At 42.8% G+C, this 26,377-nt stretch overlaps 1 protein-coding gene across 1 annotated transcript in view; it reads left to right on the forward strand.

Moving 5' to 3' along the window:
- The first annotated feature begins 6,037 nt into the window (after positions 1 to 6,037).
- Positions 6,038 to 26,377, forward strand: part of LOC140284397 (growth hormone receptor-like) — a 35,527-nt gene continuing 15,187 nt past the window's right edge. The window contains exons 1-2 of the mRNA XM_072378299.1: positions 6,038 to 6,254; positions 22,726 to 22,835. Of these exons, the coding sequence (XP_072234400.1) occupies positions 22,745 to 22,835 (91 nt within the window). The 5' untranslated portion in view covers positions 6,038 to 6,254; positions 22,726 to 22,744. The remainder of the gene's footprint in view (positions 6,255 to 22,725; positions 22,836 to 26,377) is intronic.

A 26,377-nucleotide genomic window follows, 5' to 3' on the forward strand; every position in this document is an offset into this window, starting at 1 on the left:
CTTTGCCTCACGGCCAGAGGGTTCCAGGTTCGATTCCCGGCCGAGGCCTTTCTGTGTAGAGTTTGCATGTCTGTGTGGCTTCTCTCCGGCGTCCTCCCACCGTCCAAAAACATGCAGGTTAGGTCAGCTGGAGACTCTGAGCTGAGCCTAGGAGTGAGAATGAGCCTTTATCAGTGCAGTGCTGATGCTTTTATTCCCCCTCAGCTGTCCATGTGTGGCCCTGTGGTGGACCTGTCCCAGGTGGACCCGCCTCTCACCCACTGACAGCTGGGAAAAGCCCCAGCAGTCACACACCTAAACCTAAAGTTATTACGAGTGTCTAAATATATCGAAAAGGACTATCGAGCTCTCATTGAGGCCAAAAAAACCCATTTCTGATCAAAATCCCTCGACAGCATTCACAGAAGTATTAAAGCAGAAAAATGCAATCATAGTCGTTTCATAAGTTTTTATCTGGCTTTAAGAAGACTGCCAGCACTTCAGAGCCGGTGCTGTGGCTCTGGATTATCGACCATCAGATCACTGCAGATTGTCTCGGGGAATTAACAATGGCGATTACATCACAGTGGCTGGAGATAAGTCTGAAATACCGGGCATGTGTGGGAATTAGAAAAGCCCTCCTTTCCACTGGAAATGAGCGCAGAAGTGGCCACGAGATCAGCAGCTTTTTAACCTGTTTTTCACTGAATTCCTTGTGTTTTTGCACTGGTGCACCTTCCACACACTGCCTTCATGTCCGCATCGTCCCATCTGAAAGATCATTAAACCTCAAAGTGCACGAGCTGAAGCAGAGAAACTGTTCTGATGAGTTACTGCCACCGAGCAGGAAACCGCACATCATCAGGAGACTAAGCAACCGAACAGGGCCTCTGGTTTTATTAAAAGAGGAGCAACCTCTCAGGCGCATCAGTCCCTGAACATTACTGTTTTACTCGCTCTCAGGGTCCACATGGCTGTGGTGTACGCTGGACATCTGGCCCCTGGACGACAGTAAATGAGATTATTAGTGTGTTTTAGTCTCAAATTAAGCCGTAGAAACAGAGAATTATGTCAAGCCCACACTGTGAGTGTGTATGAGAATGATAAAAGGTTAACAGAGTGAGGCAAATTACACAAAAACTGGAGCATTGCATTCTTTAGTGTGCAGCAAGCTGTTTTAGCATTTTATAGCTCGACCGGGGATCCACTGCTCATATCCCAGATTAACGTCCTCACAGCCAGAGCTTCTCTCAACATCCTCAGAAAGGAATGACCGTTTTTTGGTGTGTGAGCTTCTTTTTTATGTTTTCTCTTGGTTTAGGGGCCTCACACACCATCTATGAGGCGGGTTCACCCCGGAGAGGCCGCCAGTCCATCACAGGGCCACACAGAGACAAACGACCACTCACACACGGACGTTTTAGAGACACCAATCAACCCAGCATGCATGCTTCTGGATGGTGGGAGGAAGCCGGAGAGAAGCCACTCATGCACAGGGAGAACATGCAGACTCCACTCAGAAAGATGGGAGAGAAAGAACCAGCCGGGAACCTGGAACCTTCTTGCTGCCATGATCTTGAGATGAAAAACGCCTCACATTCACCCTCCATCAGAGCGATTCTGCTTCCATCCTGTGAAGGCAGCAGCAGCCGCTCTGAGGTGCTCCTCCCTGTGGAACCACTAACATCCACTCCACAGCCAAGTCTGCTGAGAACGCTGCTTACGTGAGCGTGAGGTGAAACTGCGTTTCAGCCCGACTCCAGTTGCTCTCATGACCTCTAGAGGTCATAAAATGTAAAGGAGACACGTCTCAGGGGCTGTTTTTGGGAGGATAATCTGACATAAATGATTCTGATTCCCTTTTGGTTTAATCTTCCATCACAGGGGATGAAACATGGACGGATAGTTCTCCTTCAGTTCATTTCACAGCATGAGAAGGAAGGAAAACTCTGCAAATGTTCAGTCTCTAGAGTTACCGCGGCGACAGATGGTCGATATGTTTTATTTAGACGGGACAAGATTGAAGTTTATTGGAGGAGCAACACTCAGGAGATGTGACAGAATGAGTCCAAAACGACACACTTTTCCTGCCGTGAGCTGAAACTTGCAGTGAATGGTTGGAGGATCTATGTTTGCACTCATCACTCTGTGCGTGTTTATTTCCTGTTCCACCTTTACCTTTTACTTCCCTTCCCTCTGGGTGGAATGAGGACGAGGAGAGCTGGTGCAAAACGTGCTTTAGTACATGTTTGATGCTTGTTAATCTGTCTTTACTGTGACACAATCTTGTTGTAGTTTGTCTAATTTTACTGATAAAACCACGTTTAACCACAGGTTAAGATTCTGCATCGAAAGTAACGTCAATAAAATCAGTGAAACCATGAAAATTATCCATATTTAGCTTCTGAAATATTGATGTAAAATTAAGCTGCTTTGAGAAAAGTTTACAAAAACTATTTCAATCCAAAAAAAAAACCACTTTAACTTTAAAGTTAATGAGTATCAAAATCTAAATTCAGGATTTATTTGAGTTTTCCATCTGTGGGACAGAAATTTAATGTTGATGTGCTGAAAACTGAAGAATTCCCTAATTAATGAGCCCCGAATCTGCTGCTCCCAGTTTGATGGGATCATGCTGGAGTCTGCAGAGCTTCTGTGGAATAACTCTGAAGTAAATCATTCATCCCGCTGCTCTGAGCTGTGTTTCCTTCAGCTGCAGCAGTGGAGTTTGAACACGACCTTCAGCCGGGCTGCAGCACAGCAGCGTGTGCTTAATGATCACACCTGCCTCAGGGCCTGAAGGCCAAGCAAACGCTCATATGGCTGCAACAAAAGGCCCTCCTGGGATTCTTCCCTCCTAATCTGAGGGATTAGATCTGCTGCTGTGACATCACGGCCCATTTCACCCAATCACAAAGTGAGCTGCAGACCTTTCTGCCGCAGCAGGGACTCAAACGCTAACTCTTCTTTGAATGCTTCCATTAAGGCTGCCCCCCCCCCCGAGAGTCCACCACTCTCTGTCGTCAGCCCCCCCGACATCCAAGAGATGCACTCCAACACGTCCAAGAATGACATCACAGCAGCAACACAAAACAAGCGCTGCTCGCTGAAATCCATGAAACACTTTCATCAGGATGTCGCAGCCGTTGATGGAGTTTAAACCGACATGTTAAGCATAACATAAGTTCAGTTTATTACCTAATTCCTCTTATTTAAATCCAACCGGGGAACTTTGCATTATGAGCTGAGAGCAAAGAAAACAGAGCTGAGGGGCAAGTGGAAGAGTTGCTTTAGGCCTCGTGTTGAGCAGCTTTTGCATGAATGGACACCGGTTCATCCTCCGTTGGCAGACAGACAGCAGCTCAGAACATTGATAGCAACACTTCACACATATATTCACATGATCGCGTTACATCATCTCTTCCATGAGCTGCGAAAGGTCAAATATTTGTTGGACGACCTTCGTTTCATTGAGCAGAACATTTATTTCTGCTGTACATCCCAAAGATCCCGAGCAGGGTTAAAGCCTGGTCTCCGTGGTGACGAATCCATGTGTGAAAAGGCTGTTTTATGCCCCCTGAACCACTTTTGGAAGGTTTCAGCCTGATAAACCCTGTCCTGAACAACATCTGTGCCTTCAAAGAAGGAAAAACTGATGGAAAAACCTGGAAATTCTGTATATTGATGTGGTCAGCTGACCTAATTGTTTTGGTTGCTGACCATAATGCTGCCCCCACATGGTCATCCCCACACATGATGCCTGATGTTGTCAGCTGACACATTTTACTCACTGTCAGACACCACCTGCTGACTTTTTTGGGTTATTTTCTGCTGTTTTTGGTCAGCTGTTGTACAATAAATCTGCCTGTTGCTAAACTAAAGATCTAAATGTTATGAATCTGAGTAGAAAGCATGAAGAGGAGATTGTTGACATGAGGTAGACGTTGCTAAAAGAATCCATATAAACTTTGCAGACTGACTCACACTCACGTGCTGCTGGTTTTATTATATTGTATATTATATAATTATAATTATAATTATATTCATTCTTGTCCTCTAACACGTTGAAGAAAAGGCGTCAGAACCACTACATGAATGGATCTATTGCATTTATTGAGTTAAACACTTTGTGTGTGTTGCCCATTTTCCTTGAATCGAGATTTTTCTGAACACTAACGCGAGTTAACATTTCGACATGTAACAAGCGCCTCTTGACCAATGAGAGCTGCGATCGGCTCCAGCCTGAGGGAATCATTAAATCATTTACAGTCCATCAGTTTTTTGCAGGTGAGTTCGGTCTAAATCCTCTCACAGCTCTTTTATGGAAGATAAACCGCATCCACACGAGGGGACTCCTTAGTAATTTAAATACCTATAAATACTCTGTTCGCAGCTTAAAAATCCGTCTGATTTCTGCCTCTAAGGGAAGTTAAAGAACCCATGTGATGGTAATCTGTATTAAATCATCCCCCAGATGATATTTACACGTGCCCCCTTCGGTCTGAAACCACATAATGATATAATTCCTCTCTTTGATGCCCCGCCTCCCTAAAGGCCCAGACTGCTCTGATTGGTTGAAAAAGTTAGACTGGAATGCCGCCCTTCACGTTTTAATTTAAGTGTCCCAAACTAGCCACAAGGCAGGCATTACACAGATATTTTGCACGATGATGTCATTAAGGAAGGGAAGAAACGGCTGGACCACACACGAGGTGTTTCGGGCAGTTCAGCAGCAGTGTTTCTGCTGGCTAAAAGAACTAATTGGTGCGTCCTCTGGGGAGAAGCACAACTGATAGAACACGAGTTCTTTACTGGGTGACTTGTTCTCTTAGGTCTGGTGGTTTCCTACCAGAACAGACACAACCTGTGAGCTTTAGCACGGCTGTTTCTGCTAAACTAAACTAACTGGCTGTGCGTTAATATTCAACAGATGTGATGCTGTTCAAACTGCTTCTATCTTTCCCATTTTCAGCTCAGAATTACGTCTTTTCAGTGCCTTTTTCAGTGTGAGTGGGAGCTTTTACATCCATCTCAGACCTGAGCTGATGTCCAACACAAGTTTACAGAACAACCCTAAGTGCTCTCCTGACACAGTATCTGACATTCCCGTGTTGAGGCTGGTTAGTGGCCATCCCAGCCCCCCCCCCACATCAGTTTGCATTTGGCCGCCTGACTGCCTCTGTCACTGCGTCTCTGGGCCTGGATCTGTTCGATGAATCATTCAGTGGAGGATGCACTCTGGCTAATTTGAGTCATGCCGCTCGGCATTGGGAAGCAGTCATGCTGTTCTCATTGGTTAAACATTGGTGAGAAGACTGTAAAAGAACAGAGCCCTGAACCAAAGTGGCTGGTCCTGAAAATAATCTGATTATTTGTGTCTCTGTGGAGCTCAGATCAGTGAGACTTCCAGCTCTGCCTGAGGTCAGCTTTCTTTAAAACCATGACATCATAGTTCTGCACTGAAGAGGGAACTGGTTCTGACTGTACTGATAGGACAGGTGGTGGTACTTCAACCCTTTACAGCTTAATGCTAAGTAAAGGTGGACAAATCACGTGAGGACAGCGTGGAAATGTTAAAAATTAAAAAAATGTACATGCACCACCACATGTTCTTTAAAAGTGATGATAAGGTTGTTGCAAACCAAAGACCAAATGTGTTGCTTTTCATTTCTGGGAGGACTCTCCTCACTTATTTTAACCATTAAATGGATTCTTTTGACTTCATATCTAGCATAAAAGCGCTATTAAAAAGTTCTTATTTTCATTCGATACCCCAAAATGTTGCTTTTAATTCAGAATTTCCTTTAAATAAATTTGCAGGCTTTTGGTTTGTATATCACCCTGATTTGGGACGTTCCGGTTTTTATTATTACTGGTTTTATTGGCATTAATGGGCTTCCTCCTGTTGCTCCTGAGAGAGCAGGAAGTGTTTCAGTGACGCGATGGGACTGCAGGGCAGGAGCTCCAGCTGGTGTTTGGCGGTGACGCGGGATCAGGTGGAGGAAAAGCTCCTTACTGAGGGAGGGAGGGAGGAGCGCGGACAGAAATAATCAGCTGACAGCGAAGGGCGCTCTTCCTCCGCCGGAGGCACACCAGCCGCAGCAGCAGCTGTATGAGCAGCTCCGACCTCTCCACACGGTCCTCACCCGGATTGGTGGCTGCGTCGACGGGCTCCCGGTGCAGCTTTATGCTTGACGGAGCGCGCAGAGTGCGGCGGGGAAGCGGCAGCATCAGCAGCAGGAGGAGGCTCAAAAAGCGGTTTACAAGAGCTTGAGGTAAAACGGATTCTTGGTATTTAATCTGCTGCTCAGGTGCGCTCCTTCAATGGAAACTTAGACTTGTTGGTTCAGTTGGGAGACAAATGCTGCAAAGTCCAAACTTTGAGCGGATTTGTGCAGGTGGAACAGATGAACTGTTAGATATCTGCTCCGTGGATTCACTGGAGTTGGGATGCATTAATGTTGTTGAGTCTCAGCAGGTTGTTTCAGTCTTGGGCCAATTTCAGTCGCGTTTCTGAAACTTTTACAATTAAATTTACTCCTAAAGAACTAATAGGCTTTTCATAAACTGAAAAAGCACTAAAAGCAGCATTTCCAGGAACAAAGACTCCAGCTGGGCCCTCTTTGTTGATCTATAGAGACGCAGCACCTCTTCTCTCCTTTCTGCCCTTTTTCTCTTGCTGCTGGTCTCCTTTGTGCTAGTTGCTGCTTCGAAGCTGAACCCTCAAACCAAATCAAATCAAAATGAAATCATCATTTTCACGCTGCTGTTCCTGACTTCACCGTCTTCACCCTAAATACTTTATGTTGTTTCTGCAGCTTCACAAACAAACTGTCCAACACATGAACACTATCACTGAAAGCCAGCATGACTTTCCTACGATGGACAGACTTTTTCTGCCTGCAGCTCACAGTGATTTGAATTTACATTGAAATATGAACATTTTATCCCCTTTTATCCTTTATTTTTTTAACTTTCCTTTGCTCTAACTGCACACATGTTTAGTAACGCTGTTTAAAGACAAACTTGACCTGGATGATGATCAGAATATTGAACTTTTAGAGTTCCATCGGTGGTGTTTGCCGCAGTGGTCTTTGATAACTCGCCGCTTCTCAGAGCCGCCATATGCTGAAACAGATAAGAAACTGACAGGACACATGCATCCTGCCACTCCTACAGATAAACGAGACGTTTTCTGTGGCTGCTTTGAACCCTGTGCTGTGAATATGTGGATGCATTCCCTGTATTAGCATTCAGAGGTGAGGGAATGATGAGGAAGCTGAGGATCTGTGTGTAGATTTGTTCAAAAAGCACAAACACATCTTTAATTCATTTTGTGCCGCCTCCTGCAGGGTGTCTAATCATATCGTAGCGTTGCTCGTCTCTCGACTGCTGCTGGACTTTGAAGATGTTTTCCTATCTCTGAGCCACGCACAGCGGCATTTTTAAAGCGGTCAGATGATCATGTTTCTTCTTCTGCTCCACCTCAGACTCCTACACGCAGATCAAAAGATGCCAGAGCAGATACAAACATCATTCTGAGACTTTTAAATGACTAAATAAACTCTGAAACTGAGAAGCCTGACTGAAGCAACCTGTTGTTACAGATTTGATGGAGACGCGACTCGTGTTGGCTGTTTTCCAGATTAGAAGATGTGTATCTGACGCTTTTTTAGCCTTTGTTATGTACATCTTTGTTTTAAAAGAATAACAGAACAAGCCTAACTGTGATAAGCTTTTAAAGAGCCCATATCATCCTCCATTAGAAGTTGATCATCTGATTTTGGGCATCTGCTCGAATAGGTCGACACGAGTTGGAGGTAGCTCTTTATTCTCTGTGAAAGAAAAGATTAGGTTCAGGTGCAGCATCCTCTGTATGGAAATAAACTCCCTGATGTGTGGACTTTGTCTCTTTGCAGATGTTTTTCTTGCAGAGAAAGCATAATACGACCCGTTTGATAGATAGAAAACGGCAAAGAGGCTGAAAACTAACTTAAATGACCTTTTAATTTGGGGTAAAATTAAACTTCAGACCTCCAGACTGGACCATGGCATGACTGTTTTCTATTAGACATTCTTTAAACCTTTCTATTTTAACAGAACAGCTGCTCCGACATGAAGTCCTGTGCAGAACCTGACACTCTATGGCTTCGTAATCATGTCTGAAACAAACCATTTTCATCCGTTTTAGAGAGTTTAATGCATGTGATTTGAACCACGGGCACAAACAGTCTTTTAAAGGTGAATGTATTCCTGCGGGACACCTAAATACTGCCTGTGATTCGTTTCACAGGCGCAGATTTTTATCATTACAAGTAGCAGTCATATAATCACGCTCCATCCGAGCTGTTGAAGTGGAATTAGAGAAATAAGATTTAAAGAGCTGCAGGACAGCCTGTGCAGGTTGGAGTGGGTCAGAAATTCTGACCTGACCCTGAAAAGGATCTGAGGCTTGCACTTGCTTGCTTATACAAGACTGAAATTGTAATTTAATGGATGGAGAGGCAGCAGGGAAACTCCCAGCTGCTTCATGTCTGTTGCACTCAGGGCTGGAATTTAACCATCTGCATTTAGTTCTATAGGCTAATCGTATCATATGACCTTTAACATCAGAGATTCATTATGCAAGTAGCTTGGAGAGAGCTGCAGGCATCTTGTTTGTGCCTCCTCAGGGAAACGTTGCCTGTCTACAAGCAAATATAATCCAATTAACTACACAGGAAAACCAGCACGATGGTGCAGGATGCATGTCGGCCAGCAGGGACAGCGGTCTCCCCTCCTTCTGGTGCCTGAAACGGCTTAAAAAACGGAGAATTTATCGAACTACTGCTGTAGTTAGAGCTTCTATACTGGCTCCCGGAGAAAAAATGTGTTGCTCATCTGCTGCTGATCTTCACGATGCATTTCACGTTTCATTGTTTCAAATGATAAGCGTTCAAAGGAAGGAGGTTACGGATGTAAAGTCAGTCGTTGCAGAAGAACTTACTGAAAAGTCCGATTTAATGACTCGTGGTTAAATTGGAAGCAGGATGTATTTGCCAGAGGAAGGAAACACAGCAGCCATCATACTCTGAGAGAGAGCAAATAGTGCTGTTGTACACGGCAACTGTTGAATTAACAGCAGATTTCCAGGAAGCGCTGTACTCCTTATCAAAGGAGATGGCCGACAAAGGCTTCTGGCAAAAGGACATTGTTTAAGTGATTTGTTTTACAGTGCTGCTGTATGTGATATAATAATACATATAACATATAATTCAGTCAATGTTCACCAAACAAAAACTAAACCCAGAACCCAGGTGTTAAAAACTAAGTGAACCCTTACTGTTTCCACAGGAATTAAGAAGATAAGGAGCAGCCAGGAGCTGCTGATCAAATATAATTGATCATCAGTAGGTGTTAATCGTTAAGGAAAGACATCAGCAACGATCTTAGAGAAGCAGCTGCTGCTGCCCATCAGTCTGGGAAGGGTTATAAGGCCAAACACAAACCAAACACCTCATACCAGCTGTCAAGCACGGTGGTGGAGGGCTGATGATCTGGGCTGGTTCTGCAGCCACAGGACCTGGGCACCTTGCAGTCATTGAGTCCACCATGAACTCCTCTGGATACCAAAGTATTCTAGAGTCAGATGTGAGGCCATCTGTCCCACAGCTAAAGCTGGGCTGAAACTGGCTCATCAACAGGACAAAGATCCCAAACACAGCAGCAGATCTACAGCAGAATGTGTGAAAAAGAAAAGAATCAAGGTGTTGCAATGGTCCCAAACACAGCAGCAGATTCAATTCAAAGTTTTTATTGTCTTATTCACAGTAAAAACATGTTTCCCTGTGCAAAGTTTACTTTTCTGTCTGCAAGAATGCCAGTTAAAGGAGTAAAAAAAGCTATATACAGTAAAAAAATAAAAATAATGAATATATCTACTCTGAACAGTGCAAAAAACAATGTAAACAGGTTATTTTAGTAGCTGTTCTGTAGTCTGAGCCTGGTGGTCCTGCATTTCACACGTTTGTACCTGCGGCCTGAGGGGAGAAGTGTGAACAGTCCCTGCTGGGGGTGGGTGGGATCTCTGATGATGGACTCTGCTGTTGTGGATGCTCTGCAGAGAGGGGGGGGGGGGTCCTGATGATCCTCTCAGCTGTCTTCACCACTCTCTGCAGGCGGTCCATGACAGCGGCGCTCAGTGATGCAGCTGTAGACATTCCTGAGGTTCTCAGCCGCCATGACAAACCTCCTGAGCCGCTGTTGAGCCTTCTTCACCAGCTGATGGGGTTACCTGTCCAGGTGAGGTCCTCCCCCAGGTATTTGAAGGCGCTCGCCCTCTCCACCGCATGCTGATGAGGTCTCCTCTCCTTCCTCATGTCCAGATAGACTGGAGCCTGCTGTCAGAAAGTGCAGCAGCCAGTCACAGAGGGTGGGGTTCAGGCCAGGAGCAGACAGTTCATGTGGGGGACAACAGAATGTGTGGAAAAGAAAAGAATTGCAATGGTCCAGTCAGAGTCCAGGCCTCAACCTGACTGAAATGCTGTGGTGGGACCTTAAAAGAGCTGTAATCAACCTGTCAACCAATATTAGCCTCTGACTCAGGAAAGTCTTCAAGCAGACAGCTGACAGCAGCCGAAATCCCTGCAGATGCTGAAACTTCCTGTTTCTGGAGAGGTTTGTGTTGCTCTGTCAGCCATAACTTCCCAAACAGGAGCAGTGCAGATGCATGATGGGAGGCGGTCACCTGTTAGACTCCTTGACTGTCGTTTAAAGCTCTCTGATCTTAATAACAGAGCAGGGATTTGACCCCTGGATATGATGTAATGATGGTATTTAAAACCTGTGAACTCTGAAAATACAGACTTGAGCTCACATGCCAGTATCGTTTCCTCTGGTTCCTGCACAGGAAACAACAAAAACTACAGGATGTAACACAATTCCAGAAATGCTGGCTGATCCCAGCTGATAGCTGTTAAATTAGCACTCCTATCTAATCGGTCTGAAATGAACTGCTGCCCTGTCACTGTGCTCATTATGCCTGTGTGGCCAACCTGTTCTTGATATGATAAGCATGTGTCTGTCTGTGAATTAGTTACAGAACGTGTTCATGTGGGCTTATATAACGCTGCTGTGCTTACGCCAAACAAAACATGTGACTCCCAGTAGATCGAATGCCCCTGTCTGTTCACATCTGCATTTCCTGTGTGCGCGCTGCACTCTGCGGACACTGAGAGCTAAAGAGCAGGGTACATCCTCCAGATAAGACCTATGGCAGTTGTGTTGTGGCCACAGAGTGTAACTGTGGGTCTGACAGAACCCTCTTGTTGCCATGCGGCCTTTTTTAAACTGCAAAAATCACAGCATTGAATGGAAATGGCCTGAATTGGTTTGAAAAGACACCGGCAGCCACATGTTCAAAAGCCTGAAACTTTATCACCGTCATTGGCTTTTTTTCCCGTGGATTTTCACCTCTCATGTGTGGAAAAAAGCTGTCGTGTTTTCAGCGATTTGAAGATTTCTGAAGTTTTAATGCAAACTCCAAACCAAAAAAAGTGGGATATAACCATTACAGATTTAGAAGAACAAATGCAGCACTGGTGCACGATGTAGAGTGTGCACACACACATGCACGTTCGGCCGGGAGTTAACACCTACATAAATTATTGACGAACCTTGTTTCAATGTGAGTTTGTACCAGTGTGATGTGGAAACTGCACAGGTGCCAGTTTAACCCTTTAATGTCCACACGGAGGGAAAAAGCATGAGAAAAAGTATTGCTTTCATTGTTTTGCTTGATGCAATCATAAGAAGAAGAAGTTTTCTTTTAAAACAAATGGTTGAGATGTCACAGAATGGTAAACCTATCAAACTTTGAAAAACTCATTTTTACCATTACTTGTCGAAACTGATTGGGAGAGACGGCTCAGGCAGGTTTATTTCCACCAATCGTTTCACAGAATACAGTGAAGTCACTGAAACGGACCATTAAATAATAGGTAATAAACCCTTTTCTTCAGGGAAAAAGATCAGACACAAATCTTTATTCAAAGCAAAATAATTTGAGTTTCTTCCATTTTTTCGGATGGTTTATTGGCAGAAATGATTGAAATGATTTATTGTTATTTCTGCCCCTGCACAGCAGACCTTTAAGTCAAAGAAGAGCATCAAACTTTCCCATTTGAGGAGCTTGAATTGACACACTTTGGTATTGTCGTTAATTATTGTTGATGCTAATAATCTGGTTTATCCTTTCAGCCTGAGCATGTCGTGGGTTTGTTTTAGTAAAAGCCGCCGCGGCTGATTAAAATGCATCTGTTCCTAGTTTCAGTCGCTTTTTAAACCAATTCATTCATTATTTTTGTCAGAACGAAACATGGAGGAAAAAAGTCGACCATTTCCGATCTTCAGGTTTTAAACAGCGAGCTCTTCTCAGCAGAACCCCCCCCCCCCTCAGATGTAAGATGACTAAGAGCTGTTTGGTCCAGCTTTGCACACATGAACCGGGACTTTCTGCCTTAGCTGTCAGGATGTCTTTGTAACTCGATGTAACGACCAACTTGTTTCCTGTCGGCTCAGTGGTTCCCTGAGTTGTGCAGTCAGTCCAATAACTCATTATTTCAGCTGAACTTCTCATAAATCCATAAACTTTAGCTTCAAATGTATTGCATTGTGATTAAGAGCCGTTTTCCTGTTTGTGTTTTGGAACTAAATTAGAAAGCTTGTCGTTAAAGGTCATCTTATGGTATTCTGCTGAAGTTGCAGCAGTTCTGTTCTTTGGAAAAGCCTTATCTCATATTGCAAATTGCTTTTTGAATGGCTGCTCTCTCTAGGTGAATATTAATCATCAGTTTGCAGACTCTCTTTTAGGGATAGAAACATTTGGAAGGTCTAAACTTCCTCTCTGCACATCATAAAAACAAGAGAAATGCAATGAAGAAACGGCAAATATTCCCATATGAGGAGTGGGTTTCGTTCACAAAAATGACCTTTTGACAAATCAGGGATGAGAAAATCTAACCTTATTGTGTTCAGTGTGCTGATGGGGTCCTTTTGGTGGCTGGAACTCAGAAATAGATGCAACTTCTCGCCTGTTTGTGACTTTGTTTCATTCTGGAGGCTGAAGGTCGGAGCAGCAGCTCTTTTCACGTTTTTGCACCTCCTTCAGTTTTTAGCGGTTGCAGCTCATGGGACCATTTCCTTTGGTTGTCAGGACCTCACCGCTCGATACATTTTGCTGCAGACCTTAGGGGTCTGAGTCATGGCTGCACTCTGAGCTGATTTCCTGTTTGCTCATGGATGCCACCGTTGGATTCACAGTTTTAAAATAAGCTGACAGCTGAGAGAGGAGGGGGGCAAAGGCACAGGTGGTCTACCTTTATGCCTTCTGCTGGAATGATGCTGTTACAGCCCTCTTCATCCTCACTGGCCTTAAAGGGGCAGTGCAAGTCTTTGGTGTAGGGATGTCTTAAGATCGAGGCCGCTGTCGATCACCGACAGACGGTCCAATCGCCTGAGAGGGCGGGCGCAGTTACGTCAGCTAAAAACCCCCAAAAGAAACTAAAAAAACCCCAAAAGAAACTAAAAACACACCTGGCCTGGCTCGAGAAAGATGACACAGCACACCACTTCTGGAGCAGAGAAAGGTGTTTGGTAAGCAACCAAGAAGATGAAGAACAGAGGAGACAAAGAGAGCCTGCAGAAGCAGTTACAACAGGGTGTAACTAAGAGTTTAAAATTTCTTTAACATCTTATGTGATGGCGACCTGTCCAGGGTGTACCTCGCCTTTCGCCCAATGACTGCTGGGATAGGCTCCAGCCCCCCCCCCGCTACCCGATTAACGGACTGTCGGTATAGAAAATGGAAGGATGGTATTCAATTCATTCAAGTTCGCCTTAAAGACGCCGTTTGAAAAAAAGACGGTCCTCCCTTCGATCTGATGGAAAATCACTGCATCCCGACTTTGGTGGTCGGGCTTCCCTGGCTGCACCTGTAAAGGTGTGCATAAAGCATGCCTTTCTTTCTTCTTGCTGCCTGTGATGAAACAGTCTTTATTCCATGATGCAGCCCTATGAGCCCCGTCATGACGATTATTTAAAGCGTCTTTAATTTGATTAATCTCCCAGGTCCTGCAGCACTGGAACATCAACAGTGATGCATTTAGAGCATCAGTGAAGCTGTGCAGTGGGTCAGTAATAAGAGAATAAAAGCAGTGAACAGATTTAATTTCTGGTTTTATCAATGTCTAGATAGATTTCAACAAAAAACAACGTTGTATTTTGCAGTAAAAGAAAGAGCAAATCTAAAGGTTCAGAAATCCGAGAAAAAGCTTTTCGTGAGTTCTGCATGATTTGGGATTTTGCTATAAAATGAATTCCTTCACTCAAACCAAGTGAAAACTGCTTTTACCTTCATATTTATCAATGTCTAGATAGATTTAAACAAAAAAAACAACGTTGTACTTTGCAGTAAAAGAAAGAGCAAATCTAAAGTTTCAGGAATCCGAGAATATTTGTTGACACTGAAGCTTCATTTTTGCTATAGATTTTAAAAGAAAATATCTGGACAGATTTCAGCGCTGTCATCCAAGTAGATGCACATCTGGCTGCATATCTAAAGCTCATTTAAGACCCTTTTGCGGGAGTTGTATCAGCAAATAGCCAAATCCCAAACTTGGAGTTAAATGTATCTTAATTTGCACCCATCAAAATGCATCAGAAACACTTTACAGCCTTTTTAGTGTCCTGTGCCTCCCTGAAGTGGCATTTATCAGGGTTTAAAAGCTCAATAAAAGGGGCAAACATGAACTAATATCCTTCCAAACGCCCTCATAATGACTGCAATTACTTTCTGTGAACAGGGACTAATCAATGAAGGCAGCAACAGTAACTTCCCTCCCCGGTGGATGAATAACTTGATCAGCTGACGAGGGAAAAAGTGGTACTTAGTGCTATTGGGCGCCGGTCACCATGGCAACAGGTGAAGCATACCTGTGGAGCTGCTGTTCAGTCTGTCATCACATCTCTGATGGTGATGTCTCTCAGCTGTGTTGTTTGGGATGTGAAACGTTGATTCTAATTATTGTTTCTGTGTTCATCAAAGAAGCATCGCTGCACAGAAAGAAATGTATCCGTTTAAGGAAAAGAAACTGGAAAATAAAAGAGTTCTTCCTTCATTTTTAAACCGCAGAAGTGCAAACGGTTTTGAAATCGTGTCTTGAGCTGTGAGAAGCTGTGCATTTAATGGTGGAAAAGAGCCCAAAATGTTGTGGGAGATGACTGGATATGCAGCCAAAAATGGCCGAGTTTAGTTTTCTGAGTTGATGTTTCTCTAGATAACGAACTAACGGGTTAATTTCCAGATTTGATAAATGGTGTTTTGGAGAGCCGTTTGAGGACAGCACAGTTAATGTAATGAGCTTCAGACAACATGGCTTCTCACAGCTCATTTTGAATCTATAACTGGATCATGACATGACACATGGTTGTTGATTACATCAGAGTTTTTTGCCCATCGGGATTAAAATTCCTCCTGTGATTAATCAGAGACGCACTGCCTCGTTAGGTTGAGATGATCTGATTATGTGTTTTGAGGTCAGCAGCGTCAGACTTCTTCGATATGAATTTCATAACTGCTTTGTTGTACGCTGCTGTCTGACACTGACCAACATTAATCATGTTCGCCTCTGCAGCTTCACTCACTCATGACTTGATTCAATACGGTTTTATTTGTACAGCACCAGTGCACAAGAACAAGGCTCCTCAGGGCACGAGCCAGTGTGTTTATATAGTAGATGCTCTGAATTTGAAGCTAAAACCACCAGAAATTAATCTTCATGTGCAGTGTGTTAATGTAGCTGTGGTTTTGGTATAAAAGCATCCAACTAAAATGACTAAAAATACTTAGATTTTTGCATCTTATGCAGGTTATGTGCTGCTTATCTTTACAGATGCAGTACTGTGTAAAAGCATCGAGCCACTCCTAAATGTTGAGGAAAAGCTTTCTGTCATTTCTTTAAGGAGTCTTCAGGAATAGTTCTCCAGGCTTCTTGAAGGACATCCCAAAGCTCTTCTTTGGATGTGGGCTGCCTTTTGTTCCGTTCTCTGTCAGATGATCCCACACTGCTTCAATAATGTTGAGGTCCGGGCTCTGGGGAGGATTCATCCCTCCATAAGACCTGTTGCCACTGATTTTCAGTCCACTTCTTGTGTCATTTGGCACAGCTCAGCCTTTTCTCCCTGTTTCCCTTCCTTAAGAACGGCTTCTTGACAGCCACCCTTCCATGGAGACCATTTCTGATGAGGCTTGGGCCAACAGTAGATGGATCAGCTGAAGGTCCAGATGCATCTCTCAGGTCCTGTCAGGTCACAGCTGGATTTTTTCCTCTTTCTTAAGGACATCACTTTCAGATCCTGTTCATCTGCTGGAGATAGTTTTTTAGGCCTGACACTTCTTCTTTTGTCCTCCACTTGTCCAGTTTCCTCAAATGTTTTAAGGACACACTGCACACCATGCTGAGATATGCCAAGTTTTCAGCTAATAGCTCTTTGGGAATCACCTTGTTGCTGCAGAAATCCTATTTTCTGTCTGTCAAACTGTGTTTTCTTTGCTGTTTTTCATAGATTCAGCTAAAGAAATGGGAACAAATGATGTGTCTTTGTGACAAAGTGCCTAAAGATCCAGTTTAAAATGGCTTCTTTGCTAAGTTGTCTGTTCTGTGTCGACACAACACTGGTTCATCCCTTGAGTTAGGAGCCTTTTTTCTGCCTGAATGCTTCATAGGTCAGAGTTCAGTGGCTGAACAAAGAAAAAACACTGAAAATGCTCAGGAACAAGGACTGAAAATGAGGGAAAAAGCAGAAAATGTCCAAAGAAAAACTCTGAAAGAGCTTCAGAAAGCTGGAGAACTGTTGTTAAAGACCACTTTAAAGGATTAAAAGAAAGTCTGGAGGCCAAATCTAAAGAAAATAGGACTGGATCAATATTTACTGTAAATAACATGTTCAATGTTTATATTCAGCAGATACTCATTTCAGTACATCAGATATCAACTCTATAAGCTCTAAGATCTCCTCCAACCCAAAGCTATCCGCTTTGTTGCACAGTTTATGCAACTTCACGATAATACATTGCATCATGTTCCTCCACTTATCACAGAGGGGGGACTTTGAATTATGTTTGTGATAAAAAGCTTGCATAAACACCCTGAACATACAGCTTTCTAAGGATACACCTTCTTATTTGTGACATCCATCAGGTGTCAGAGCAGTTTCACCACGTGCACTGTGCATTTACAGGACAATAACCCTGAAGATAAACACACTATCAGTGGAATAGAGATCACAAGTGTAATCTGCTGCAGTGCAGCAGTATCTTATCTGAAGTAATTAGCTTTAATGGCACATTAGACGTGTAAAACTACTTCTCTGAAATGGTAAAATGGTCTTTTTCTGGGTACATATCAGCTGCATTAAAGGGCTTTTTGTTTGTCTGTAGCATAAAACTGGACTTTCCTGAATGTATGTCGACCCTCGGGTGACAGAAATGGGCTCATGTGTTCATTCAGAGTCATGTGTGTGAGATTTGTTTCCACTCTCAGGCTGTTATATCATCTCAATGTGCCTGAAAGTTGGCAGAATCATGGAGGCCTGAGGGAAGGGGTTGCACTCATAAACGCAACGCCCCCTCATTTCATAAACCACCCATGTGACTGAAATCAAAGAGTTAGAAACCCGTCCTAAAAAGACAAAAGAAAACCACCGAGATGTTAGAATACCAGAAAGAAAGAGAATATAGATAAAATATCTGGAACCAAGCTTCCACCGAGCTCTGAGTGTTTCTGAGAAGAGAGTTTGAGGAAGAAGTCTGGTGGATTAGATGCCTGGAGCGGAAGTTCTTGACCCAGTGACGTGGTTTAGATGGTGTCAGGCTGCGTGTTCAGCTTCACGAGCGAGTCTTTTGCGGGAGTTGTATCAGCAAATAGCCAAATCCCAAACTTGGAGTTAAATGTATCTTAATTTACACCCATCAAAATGCATCAGAAACACTTTACAGCCTTTTTAGTGTCCTGTGCCTCCCTGAAGTGGCATTTATCAGGGTTTAAAAGCTAAATAAAAGGGGCAAACATGAACTAATATCCTTCCAAATACCCTCATAATGACTGCAATTACTTTCTGTGAACAGGGACTAATCAATGAAGGCAGCAACAGTAACTTCCCTCCCCTGTGGATGAATAACTTGATCAGCTGACGTTTCTTTCTTTTTATTGATAGACGGTGAAATCAAAGAGTTAGAAACCCGTCCTAAAAAGACAAAAGAAAACCACCGAGATGTTAGAATACCAGAAAGAAAGAGAATATAGATAAAATATCTGGAACCAAGCTTCCACCGAGCTCTGAGTGTTTCTGAGAAGAGAGTTTGAGGAAGAAGTCTGGTGGATTAGATGCCTGGAGCGGAAGTTCTTGACCCAGTGACGTGGTTTAGATGGTGTCAGGCTGCGTGTTCAGCTTCACGAGCGAGTCGCTGGACGGTCCTCTCACACGAGGATGTAGCTGCCAGATAAGACCCTGTGAATCCTCTGTGTAATCCTCTCTCCTGTGAGATCAAGGCTGTGATTATTCGCTGTGATTGTTGTCTTAGCTCTGGAGGACGGAGTTGAAATTGTTGTGACTGCTTGGATGTCAGTTTTCTCATCCTTTCCTTCATGAGAGAAGACGGCAAAGCTCCTAATCCTGCCATGTGACTGTTTCCAGTTCACACAGATATATTTGACATAAGACAAATATTTCTCCCTTTGTTTGATATCTGCTGTTGTTGACACTAAAACAGCTGTCAGCAGCTGGTTGAATCCTGCACCTAAAGGTCCTGTAGCCTGCAGCTTTTCCATGTTTTCTGGCTGATCTGCGGTGTTGAAATGATGTATTATCACCTTAAATGTCGTGGGGTTTGGTGGTGTGGGGGACAGGAATGAAGGAGTTAAAGATGAAGACAAAGGCAGGGGAAATAAAAAGCTTAAAGAGAATCATGTTAGGTCAAAGTTATAGACGTCCCATGAACCAGTTCAGCAAACAAATCGGTTAACTATGATTTATTTTTCACACGGGGCACCTGGCCAGTTCTTTCAGAGGAGCATGAGGTGATATAAGCACCTGACGCAAACTTTAAGATGGACTAAACACTCAAAAGAATCACTGAAACTATCCAACTAACTATCAAACTATCCAACCAACTATCAAACTATCCAACTAACTATAAAACTATCCAACTAACTATCAAACTATCTAACTAACTATCAAACTATCCAACTAACTATCAAACTATCCAACTAACTACCCAACTAACTACCCAACTAACTATCCAACTAACTATCCAACTAACTATCCAACTAACTATCAAACTATCCAACTAACTATCTAACTAACTATCAAACTATCCAACTAACTATCAAACTATCCAACTAACTATCCAACTAGCTATCAAACTATCCAACTAGCTATCAAACTATCCAACTAACTATAAAACTATCCAACCAACTATCTAACTAACTATCAAACTATCCAACCAACTATCCAACTAACTATCACACTATCCAACTAACTATCAAACTATCCAACTAACTATCAAACTATCCAACTAACTATCCAACCAACTATCAAACTATCCAACTAACTATCAAACTATCCAACTAACTATCAAACTATCCAACCAACTATCAAACTATCCAACTAACTATCCAACCAACTATCAAACTATCCAACTATCAAACTATCCAACCAACTATCAAACTATCCAACCAACTATCAAACTATCCAACCAACTATCAAACTATCCAACTAACTATCCAACCAACTATCAAACTATCCAACTAACTATCCAACCAACTATCTAACCAACTATCAAACTATCCAACCAACTATCCAACCAACTATCAAACTATCCAACTAACTATCCAACCAACTATCAAACTATCCAACTAACTATCAAACTATCCAACCAACTATCAAACTATCCAACTAACTATCAAACTATCCAACTAACTATCAAACTATCCAACCAACTATCAAACTATCCAACTAACTATCCAACCAACTATCAAACTATCCAACTAACTATCAAACTATCCAACTATCCAACCAACTATCAAACTAACTATCAAACTATCCAACTATCAAACTATCTAACCAACTATCTAACCAACTAACTATCAAACTATCCAACTATCCAACCAACTATCAAACTATCTAACCAACTATCTATCACACTATCAAACTAACCAACTAACTATCTAACTAACTAACTATCCAACAGCAGCACGGCTGATAGGGGTGTTCATTGTTGGGTTTTTCGGCTGCAGATTTCACAGACAAATGGTGAGCTTGGTCTAAGTCGGAGAAACTAAGAGGATGAGCTTTTTTAGCACCTTAAAAGATTTAAAGTGGCTGCAGCTCAGGAAGGAAATTAATTCACACGCTGTGTTTAAAGTTCATTAGCTTCGTAATTCCTAGAAAGGTTAAAGGCTATTTGTAGTTGCTTAGCTGACTCACAACAAGGGGTTTCCTGGTTGGTGAGCAGTCCCTGATGGTTCCTCAGCCAGCAGAAAGTATATTTAAACTCACATTAAGCTTTGAGATGAATTAACACATATATTCTGTACATTTCAAGGATCAAAGATGAGTTCGAAGGGCTCGATTGATCGTTGCTGGAGTCGCATTCTTTTCCTTTGAAAATGGATCAACAGAAATAGTCACGACCTTTGACAGCTCAAGACGAGGTCGAGATGGTGAAGAAAGTCCCACAGTTTGAAAAGAATTGGTGCTTGTTTTTCACCCGAGAGACTTTGATTCTTTATAAACATTGTTCCACTTCCTTATTCTTAAGGGTTTTTCCCACTGCTGCCACTCGGTTTTGTTCAGGCTCCTGAAGCACTGGTTTAGGTTTAGGAAAATGAGTGGCCCGACGTCTCCTAAAGCACGACGATGGAGCTTGAAAGAGCTCCGTTTTTGCTCGTCTTCTGCAGTTCCTCTGGTTTAGATGAACACACGTGTCTATTGTCATTGTTTCACAGTAGAAGAACATGGATGAAACCGTTTTAGGGGTTGTTTTCATCTCTTTTCCTTCTGGAACTCAAACAAACACATTCCTCATTTGGTGGCAGCTCAATCCCTGACATCTGGATCTTTCCTCTTGAAAAAAACACATAAATTAATAAATAAATCTGCAGCATACCATATATATCCAGTAGCTTTATCCTCTAACAGCATATTCTAATGGACATCCATGACCTCCATTATGCTGCATATTCTCAGTGTTCTGTGGCGGAGTGGTTTAGTGGACTAAGCTGATTAGAAAACATGAGCTTTCAGCAGACCTCCTAATGTCTGATTGCTTTCACATAAATGACCATAGAAACCTGCAGATTATCTTTTTTCCAACAGTTTTAACAAGTTCGCCTTATGATATTTTGTTTCATACGTGTCTTCCTTGTTTTATCGTAGCGTGTAGCTTTATGTGCCGCAGCGCTGTGGCACCGGTTTGTGCCTTTCGTGGATTAGCGTACAATGAGGTCACAGAGCAACCTGCTTAGTTGATTAACCAAATGTTTGGAAACCCTAGAAAGAACATAAAAATGTCATTAAGGTATTAGAGGTTTAAACTCCTGGATGAAAAAACATTTTTGAGCTAAGACGTCTAAGAAGGTTATGCAACCACCTGGTGGCATGTTTTCATGTGTGAATCAGCTTTTTTTGTTCTGTTAATTACCACAAAGGCCACACATCAACAGTCATCGGCCCCCTCCACCTCCACCTATGAAACCACTGACAACGGCCCCCCGAACAGCTTCTGGTAGGTTTTAAGGTGGAATGTTTTCCATTGTGGGACAAAGTGATAAATCTGGTAAAAAGAATACTTCAACATATCAAATCTGATGGGAATTGCTCTGTAATGACATTTTGTGCCGTGATGATTGATTCCAGCACAGTGTCACCGGCTTTATGGAACATTGCTGTCATGTTTGGGAGTTTTGCTTCCTCCCTTTAGTCCTACAGACTCTGTTATTCTCCACCTGATGCCCTGTATTTCTTCTCCTCGGTTGTCTTTAGCCGGATTGCTGTGCTCCCTGTGTGCTTTTGGGCCTTCTTGGCTCCATCTCCTCCACTTGCCCATCCTCTCTCTGCTTACTGCTCTGTCTGCCTTCACTTTACTGCTTTGGCCCGGATCAAACTTTGGGTTTTTGGATTGCCTCCCGTGTCTGGGGTCTTCTCAGGGAAACCGTCTCATTTTAGGAATCAAAACACGAAATGAATAATAACTTTCCTGTTTGTCTTAAAGTGGATAATCACATCAACACAATCTGTTTTTAGGGTATTTGGATTTTTATCGGCTTCCATCATAATTTAGCCGAGCATCATGTGCACTGACATAAAAAATGTCAGATTACAGAAACAATGAAGATGCAGTTTTAACATTTTAGGGAAATCTGTTGATGCAGCAGTGCCGCTCACAGCTGATCAGGGTGGGAGGAAGTGGTGGGCTTCATCCCTTGTGATGCGTAGCACGACTGGGGGAGATGATTCGCCATCACTGCTGCTCAGTTTTGGGACTCAAACAGCTCCAGGGCCATCACACTGCTGCCCTGTAAAATCTTAATGTCCCATGTCTCTCAAGCTTCTATTCTTGGATGTTATCGCACTGGAGCTACTCTTTCCCACACTGAGTTAATCCCTGCAGGGTTTCCTCAGCTTTTCCTTGTTTTTGTTTGTCCACAGGTTGGCGGACGGTCGCAGGATGTTGTGGCTGCTGCTCTGTCTGCTTCCTCTGGTGGGCAGCAGTCGGATCATCGCCCAGGAAGTCAGTCAAAAGTCAAGAAACAGCCATGGTGAGCTCAAAACTTTGAATGTTATGGTTCTGTTTGAGTTACTTTTGTGCTCTTGTTATCCAGTCAAGAAGAATATGTCTGCAGTTGAAAGTTTAGTAACAGCACATTAAGTAAAATTAGTACTTGTGTCACCAAAGATTTGTCTTTATTTGCTTTTTAGCTGAATCCCGTGTGGTAAATATATGTAATAAATGTCTTCATCAGTCAGTCGTGTTGCCAGCTTGGTCACATCCACAGTTAATAAGTGGGAAAAGGATTCATGTACTGACACAGATTCAGTTAATAATCCTCCACATGACGTGTTGAACGTGAACAGAACTGAATCATTTCAGCTCTTAGTCCATTTTTTAAATCAAATAAAAACATAGAATGTTTTTTCTGATGAACTTCATGCAGCTGAAGTTTGAATTTAGCTTTATATTGAAGTCTTTCAGTCTGTGCAAGCAGCAAACGCAGCTTTTTGTGCCAAACAGTTCAAGAACACATGATGGGAAAGCCATGAAAGCACAGGGAATAACACTGTACATGCTGGGAAACTGTCAGTGATTTATTGATATTATTTAGTTTTATATCAGTTTTCATTCCAACAACATCATGAAAATCAGTTTATTTTTTATATACCAACGGCTCAAGTGTCAAAAGTTTGATTAATAAGACTTTTAGGCTGTAATTGGCTTGTAAAATGTGTGTCAACAGAAAATCAAGGATTCCTGCATACAGCTAATTGATGCAAAGAGAACGAATCTCCTCCAGCCTGTAGATTCTTCTGTCTCCAGGGAAACTGTGAGAGCAGTTAATTATAATTAATCTTATTCATTAATTTCATAATTACTTACATCTATTATCCACAGCAGAGGCCCTGCTGACAGATGATTTAGGCGCTGTGCAGATGGTCCTGATTAAAGCTCGACTGCAGCATTTCTCATCAGACCAAAGTCAGTGGGCTGGTTGACACTGAAATGACAGACTTATCAGCCTCTTGCCTTCAATCATTCCCCGGATGTGTCTGCAGGGTTTTGAAATTAGGAGTCAGCTCGACTGGACTTGGTCATTTCTTTACTTCAGCAGCTGTTTTCTGAGCACGACAGAGGCACAAAGCAGGAGTTACGGTAATGAAATGCTCCTGATAAACATGGCAGCATCACATGACTTCTGTTTTCTGCCTTTTCATGAGTTTTCACTTCATACTGATACATCCAGTCTTACATCCCAGAGATCCAAAGGGGAGACTGTTGAAGCTGGATCTGGTGTCAGATTTAAGCTAAAAGCAGATGTCGGTGGCATCGCTTGTGACATCCTGGATGACGACGTCACCTTCGTGCGACTCTCTGTTGTCACTGGGAGACATTTTGGGAAACATTTTCTGCAAATTTACTTACAAAAAACTTAATTAGATTTAATCCTGGAAACAAATAAATCAGCTTATTTTGTGGGAACTGTTCTGTCACAGAGCTGTTCCACCGGTGCCAGGCTCAGGCTTCATCAGTGTCTTTGTTAGATTGAATTTCCTCTCACGTTGTGCAAAATCAAGCTTCAGCTCAGCTAAAACTTGACTGAAGTTTGTTGGCTTCTCAGTTGTGCCAAATAGCACAAAAGTTTCGGTTTTTACAGCATCTTGTCAGTGCCAACAGTTCATTCCTGCAGATTTCTGGCTTGGAAGGATAATTGAATTTTCTCTCTGTCAAACTCACTGGCAGTATTTGGGTTTCAAAAGGTTGAACCATTAACTTATTACGACAACAAGTCCTGAAACAACCCAGAGGACTGTCCTGTAACATAGCAACCCTGCAGGGGGCAGGAGAAACACCCGTCTTACATCTGAATTGACCTTAAAGGTCGGACCCTGGAATATAACGCACATATTTTACTATATATTTCTAGAACACAAATGTGGCTGATGCTGGTTTACTTTTTGTTTTATTTGGCTGAAATCTGAAGAAGGAGCCATCGTGACATCACACCCCCTGTCTGGGCACTAGGATGGAGCTTGAGAGTTCTTCTTCTTCTACTTTCATAAAGAGCAGGGCGGAGTCTTTCTGTGGCGGAGACGTTTCGGACAGGATCAGGGATATCATCTCAGTTTATTTTGTGCTGCTTTAAAGCAAACTGTTCCAGTGTCTGAGAAGCTCTCACTGGTCCATCTATTTATCGATCCACTTATTCAAAACATATTCATTTGCACAGAGATGAAAACAAAGACCCATTTGTGTTATTGGATTATGCGTCCGGTGTCCAAACAAGCAGATTTTCAGGAATGAAACTGAATGCCTTCTGGCAGAAAGCCTGACAGTTTATATAAGAAATATGAGACCTGACCTCCATCCTCTTACATCATGCCCACCTGGTGTCTTAATGCCATTAAATCCCAACTTAATTTGCTGTTAAAGATAAACTTGGTTTTTCATGGCTGCCCCAGAAAACCCGAGTCGTTGTGTCCAATCTGATTTGCTGCAGGTGTGAATTCGTATAGATTTATTGGTTCCCGGCAGGCCTTCTCTCCTGCTTTATTTCTTGGAAGTTGTTGTTGTTGATGAAGTCCCTGTAGTGCGGCTCGCTGAGCTTCTTACAGTGAACACAGGGCCTTTGTTTCCCCGCTGCAGGCCAAGCACAACTCTCTGCATTCTCTGATGGATTACTGCTTGCCTCCTGATGAGATCAGCGAAGGGCACATGATTTTCTCGCTACTTTGATGTCGTCTCAGGGCTCTTGCTTTTACATGATGGCGAGGACGTTGAGTTTTGTGCGACACAACTATTTCAGAGTATGATGAGATGACGAAGTGACAAATCACACCTGAGAAACAACCTTTCCATGTGGCCGAAGGCTCCAGAACTAAACAGGGTCTTTAATCCAGTTCTATGAAATTTACCAGGATGCAACCAGATGAACCTAAAGACAAATGAGCCTTGAAAGAATTGGGAGGACCAAAATGTCTCCGAGTTGAACTGAATAAGGCAGTAAATCCTATTTTTTTGGCAGCTTTGCGGTGTCATAAATAAGCATCTTTTGACCTGACGAACAGAATATTGGAGGAACAGGAAACCTCATGATTTACATAAACGGACGACACATTTAAAACGTCAGACGGGATGTTAAAGGATCAACCAGAGTCCAAACTTATGAGTTTGAGCTGATCAAGATCCCCAAAAAGCAGTGAAATGTCTCTTTTCTGCCATAACAACCGAATTCGAAGCGAACTTCGTCATCAGGTCGAATGGCCAAAATCTGTGGTGTCACTTTAACGCTGTTAAAGCTGTTTTATAAGACATTATGGGCAGATGTTGAGTGGTGGAAACCTTATTTCACATGGTCTCTGGTGATGTTTAGCATCTCTTTCCCTCTCAAGCTGCAAGCCGAGCAGTGAAGGCAGTCGGACCTCCTGCTGCTCTCTGATCAGTTTTCCTGCACTGATCTAAATCGCAGTCATGGGACCAACAGTCCATCAGACCGGGATGGATTCAATAACTCATCCTGTGTGCGTTTGAAGTAGAAACTGATGAAATTAGGAGGTGGATTTTGTGGAAGTGAAGCAGAGGCGAAAT

The sequence above is a fragment of the Leuresthes tenuis genome, unplaced genomic scaffold (genome assembly GCF_036924035.1).
Source record: "Leuresthes tenuis unplaced genomic scaffold, fLeuTen1.0.hap1 SCAF_1, whole genome shotgun sequence".
NCBI classification, from domain to species: domain Eukaryota; kingdom Metazoa; phylum Chordata; class Actinopteri; order Atheriniformes; family Atherinopsidae; genus Leuresthes; species Leuresthes tenuis.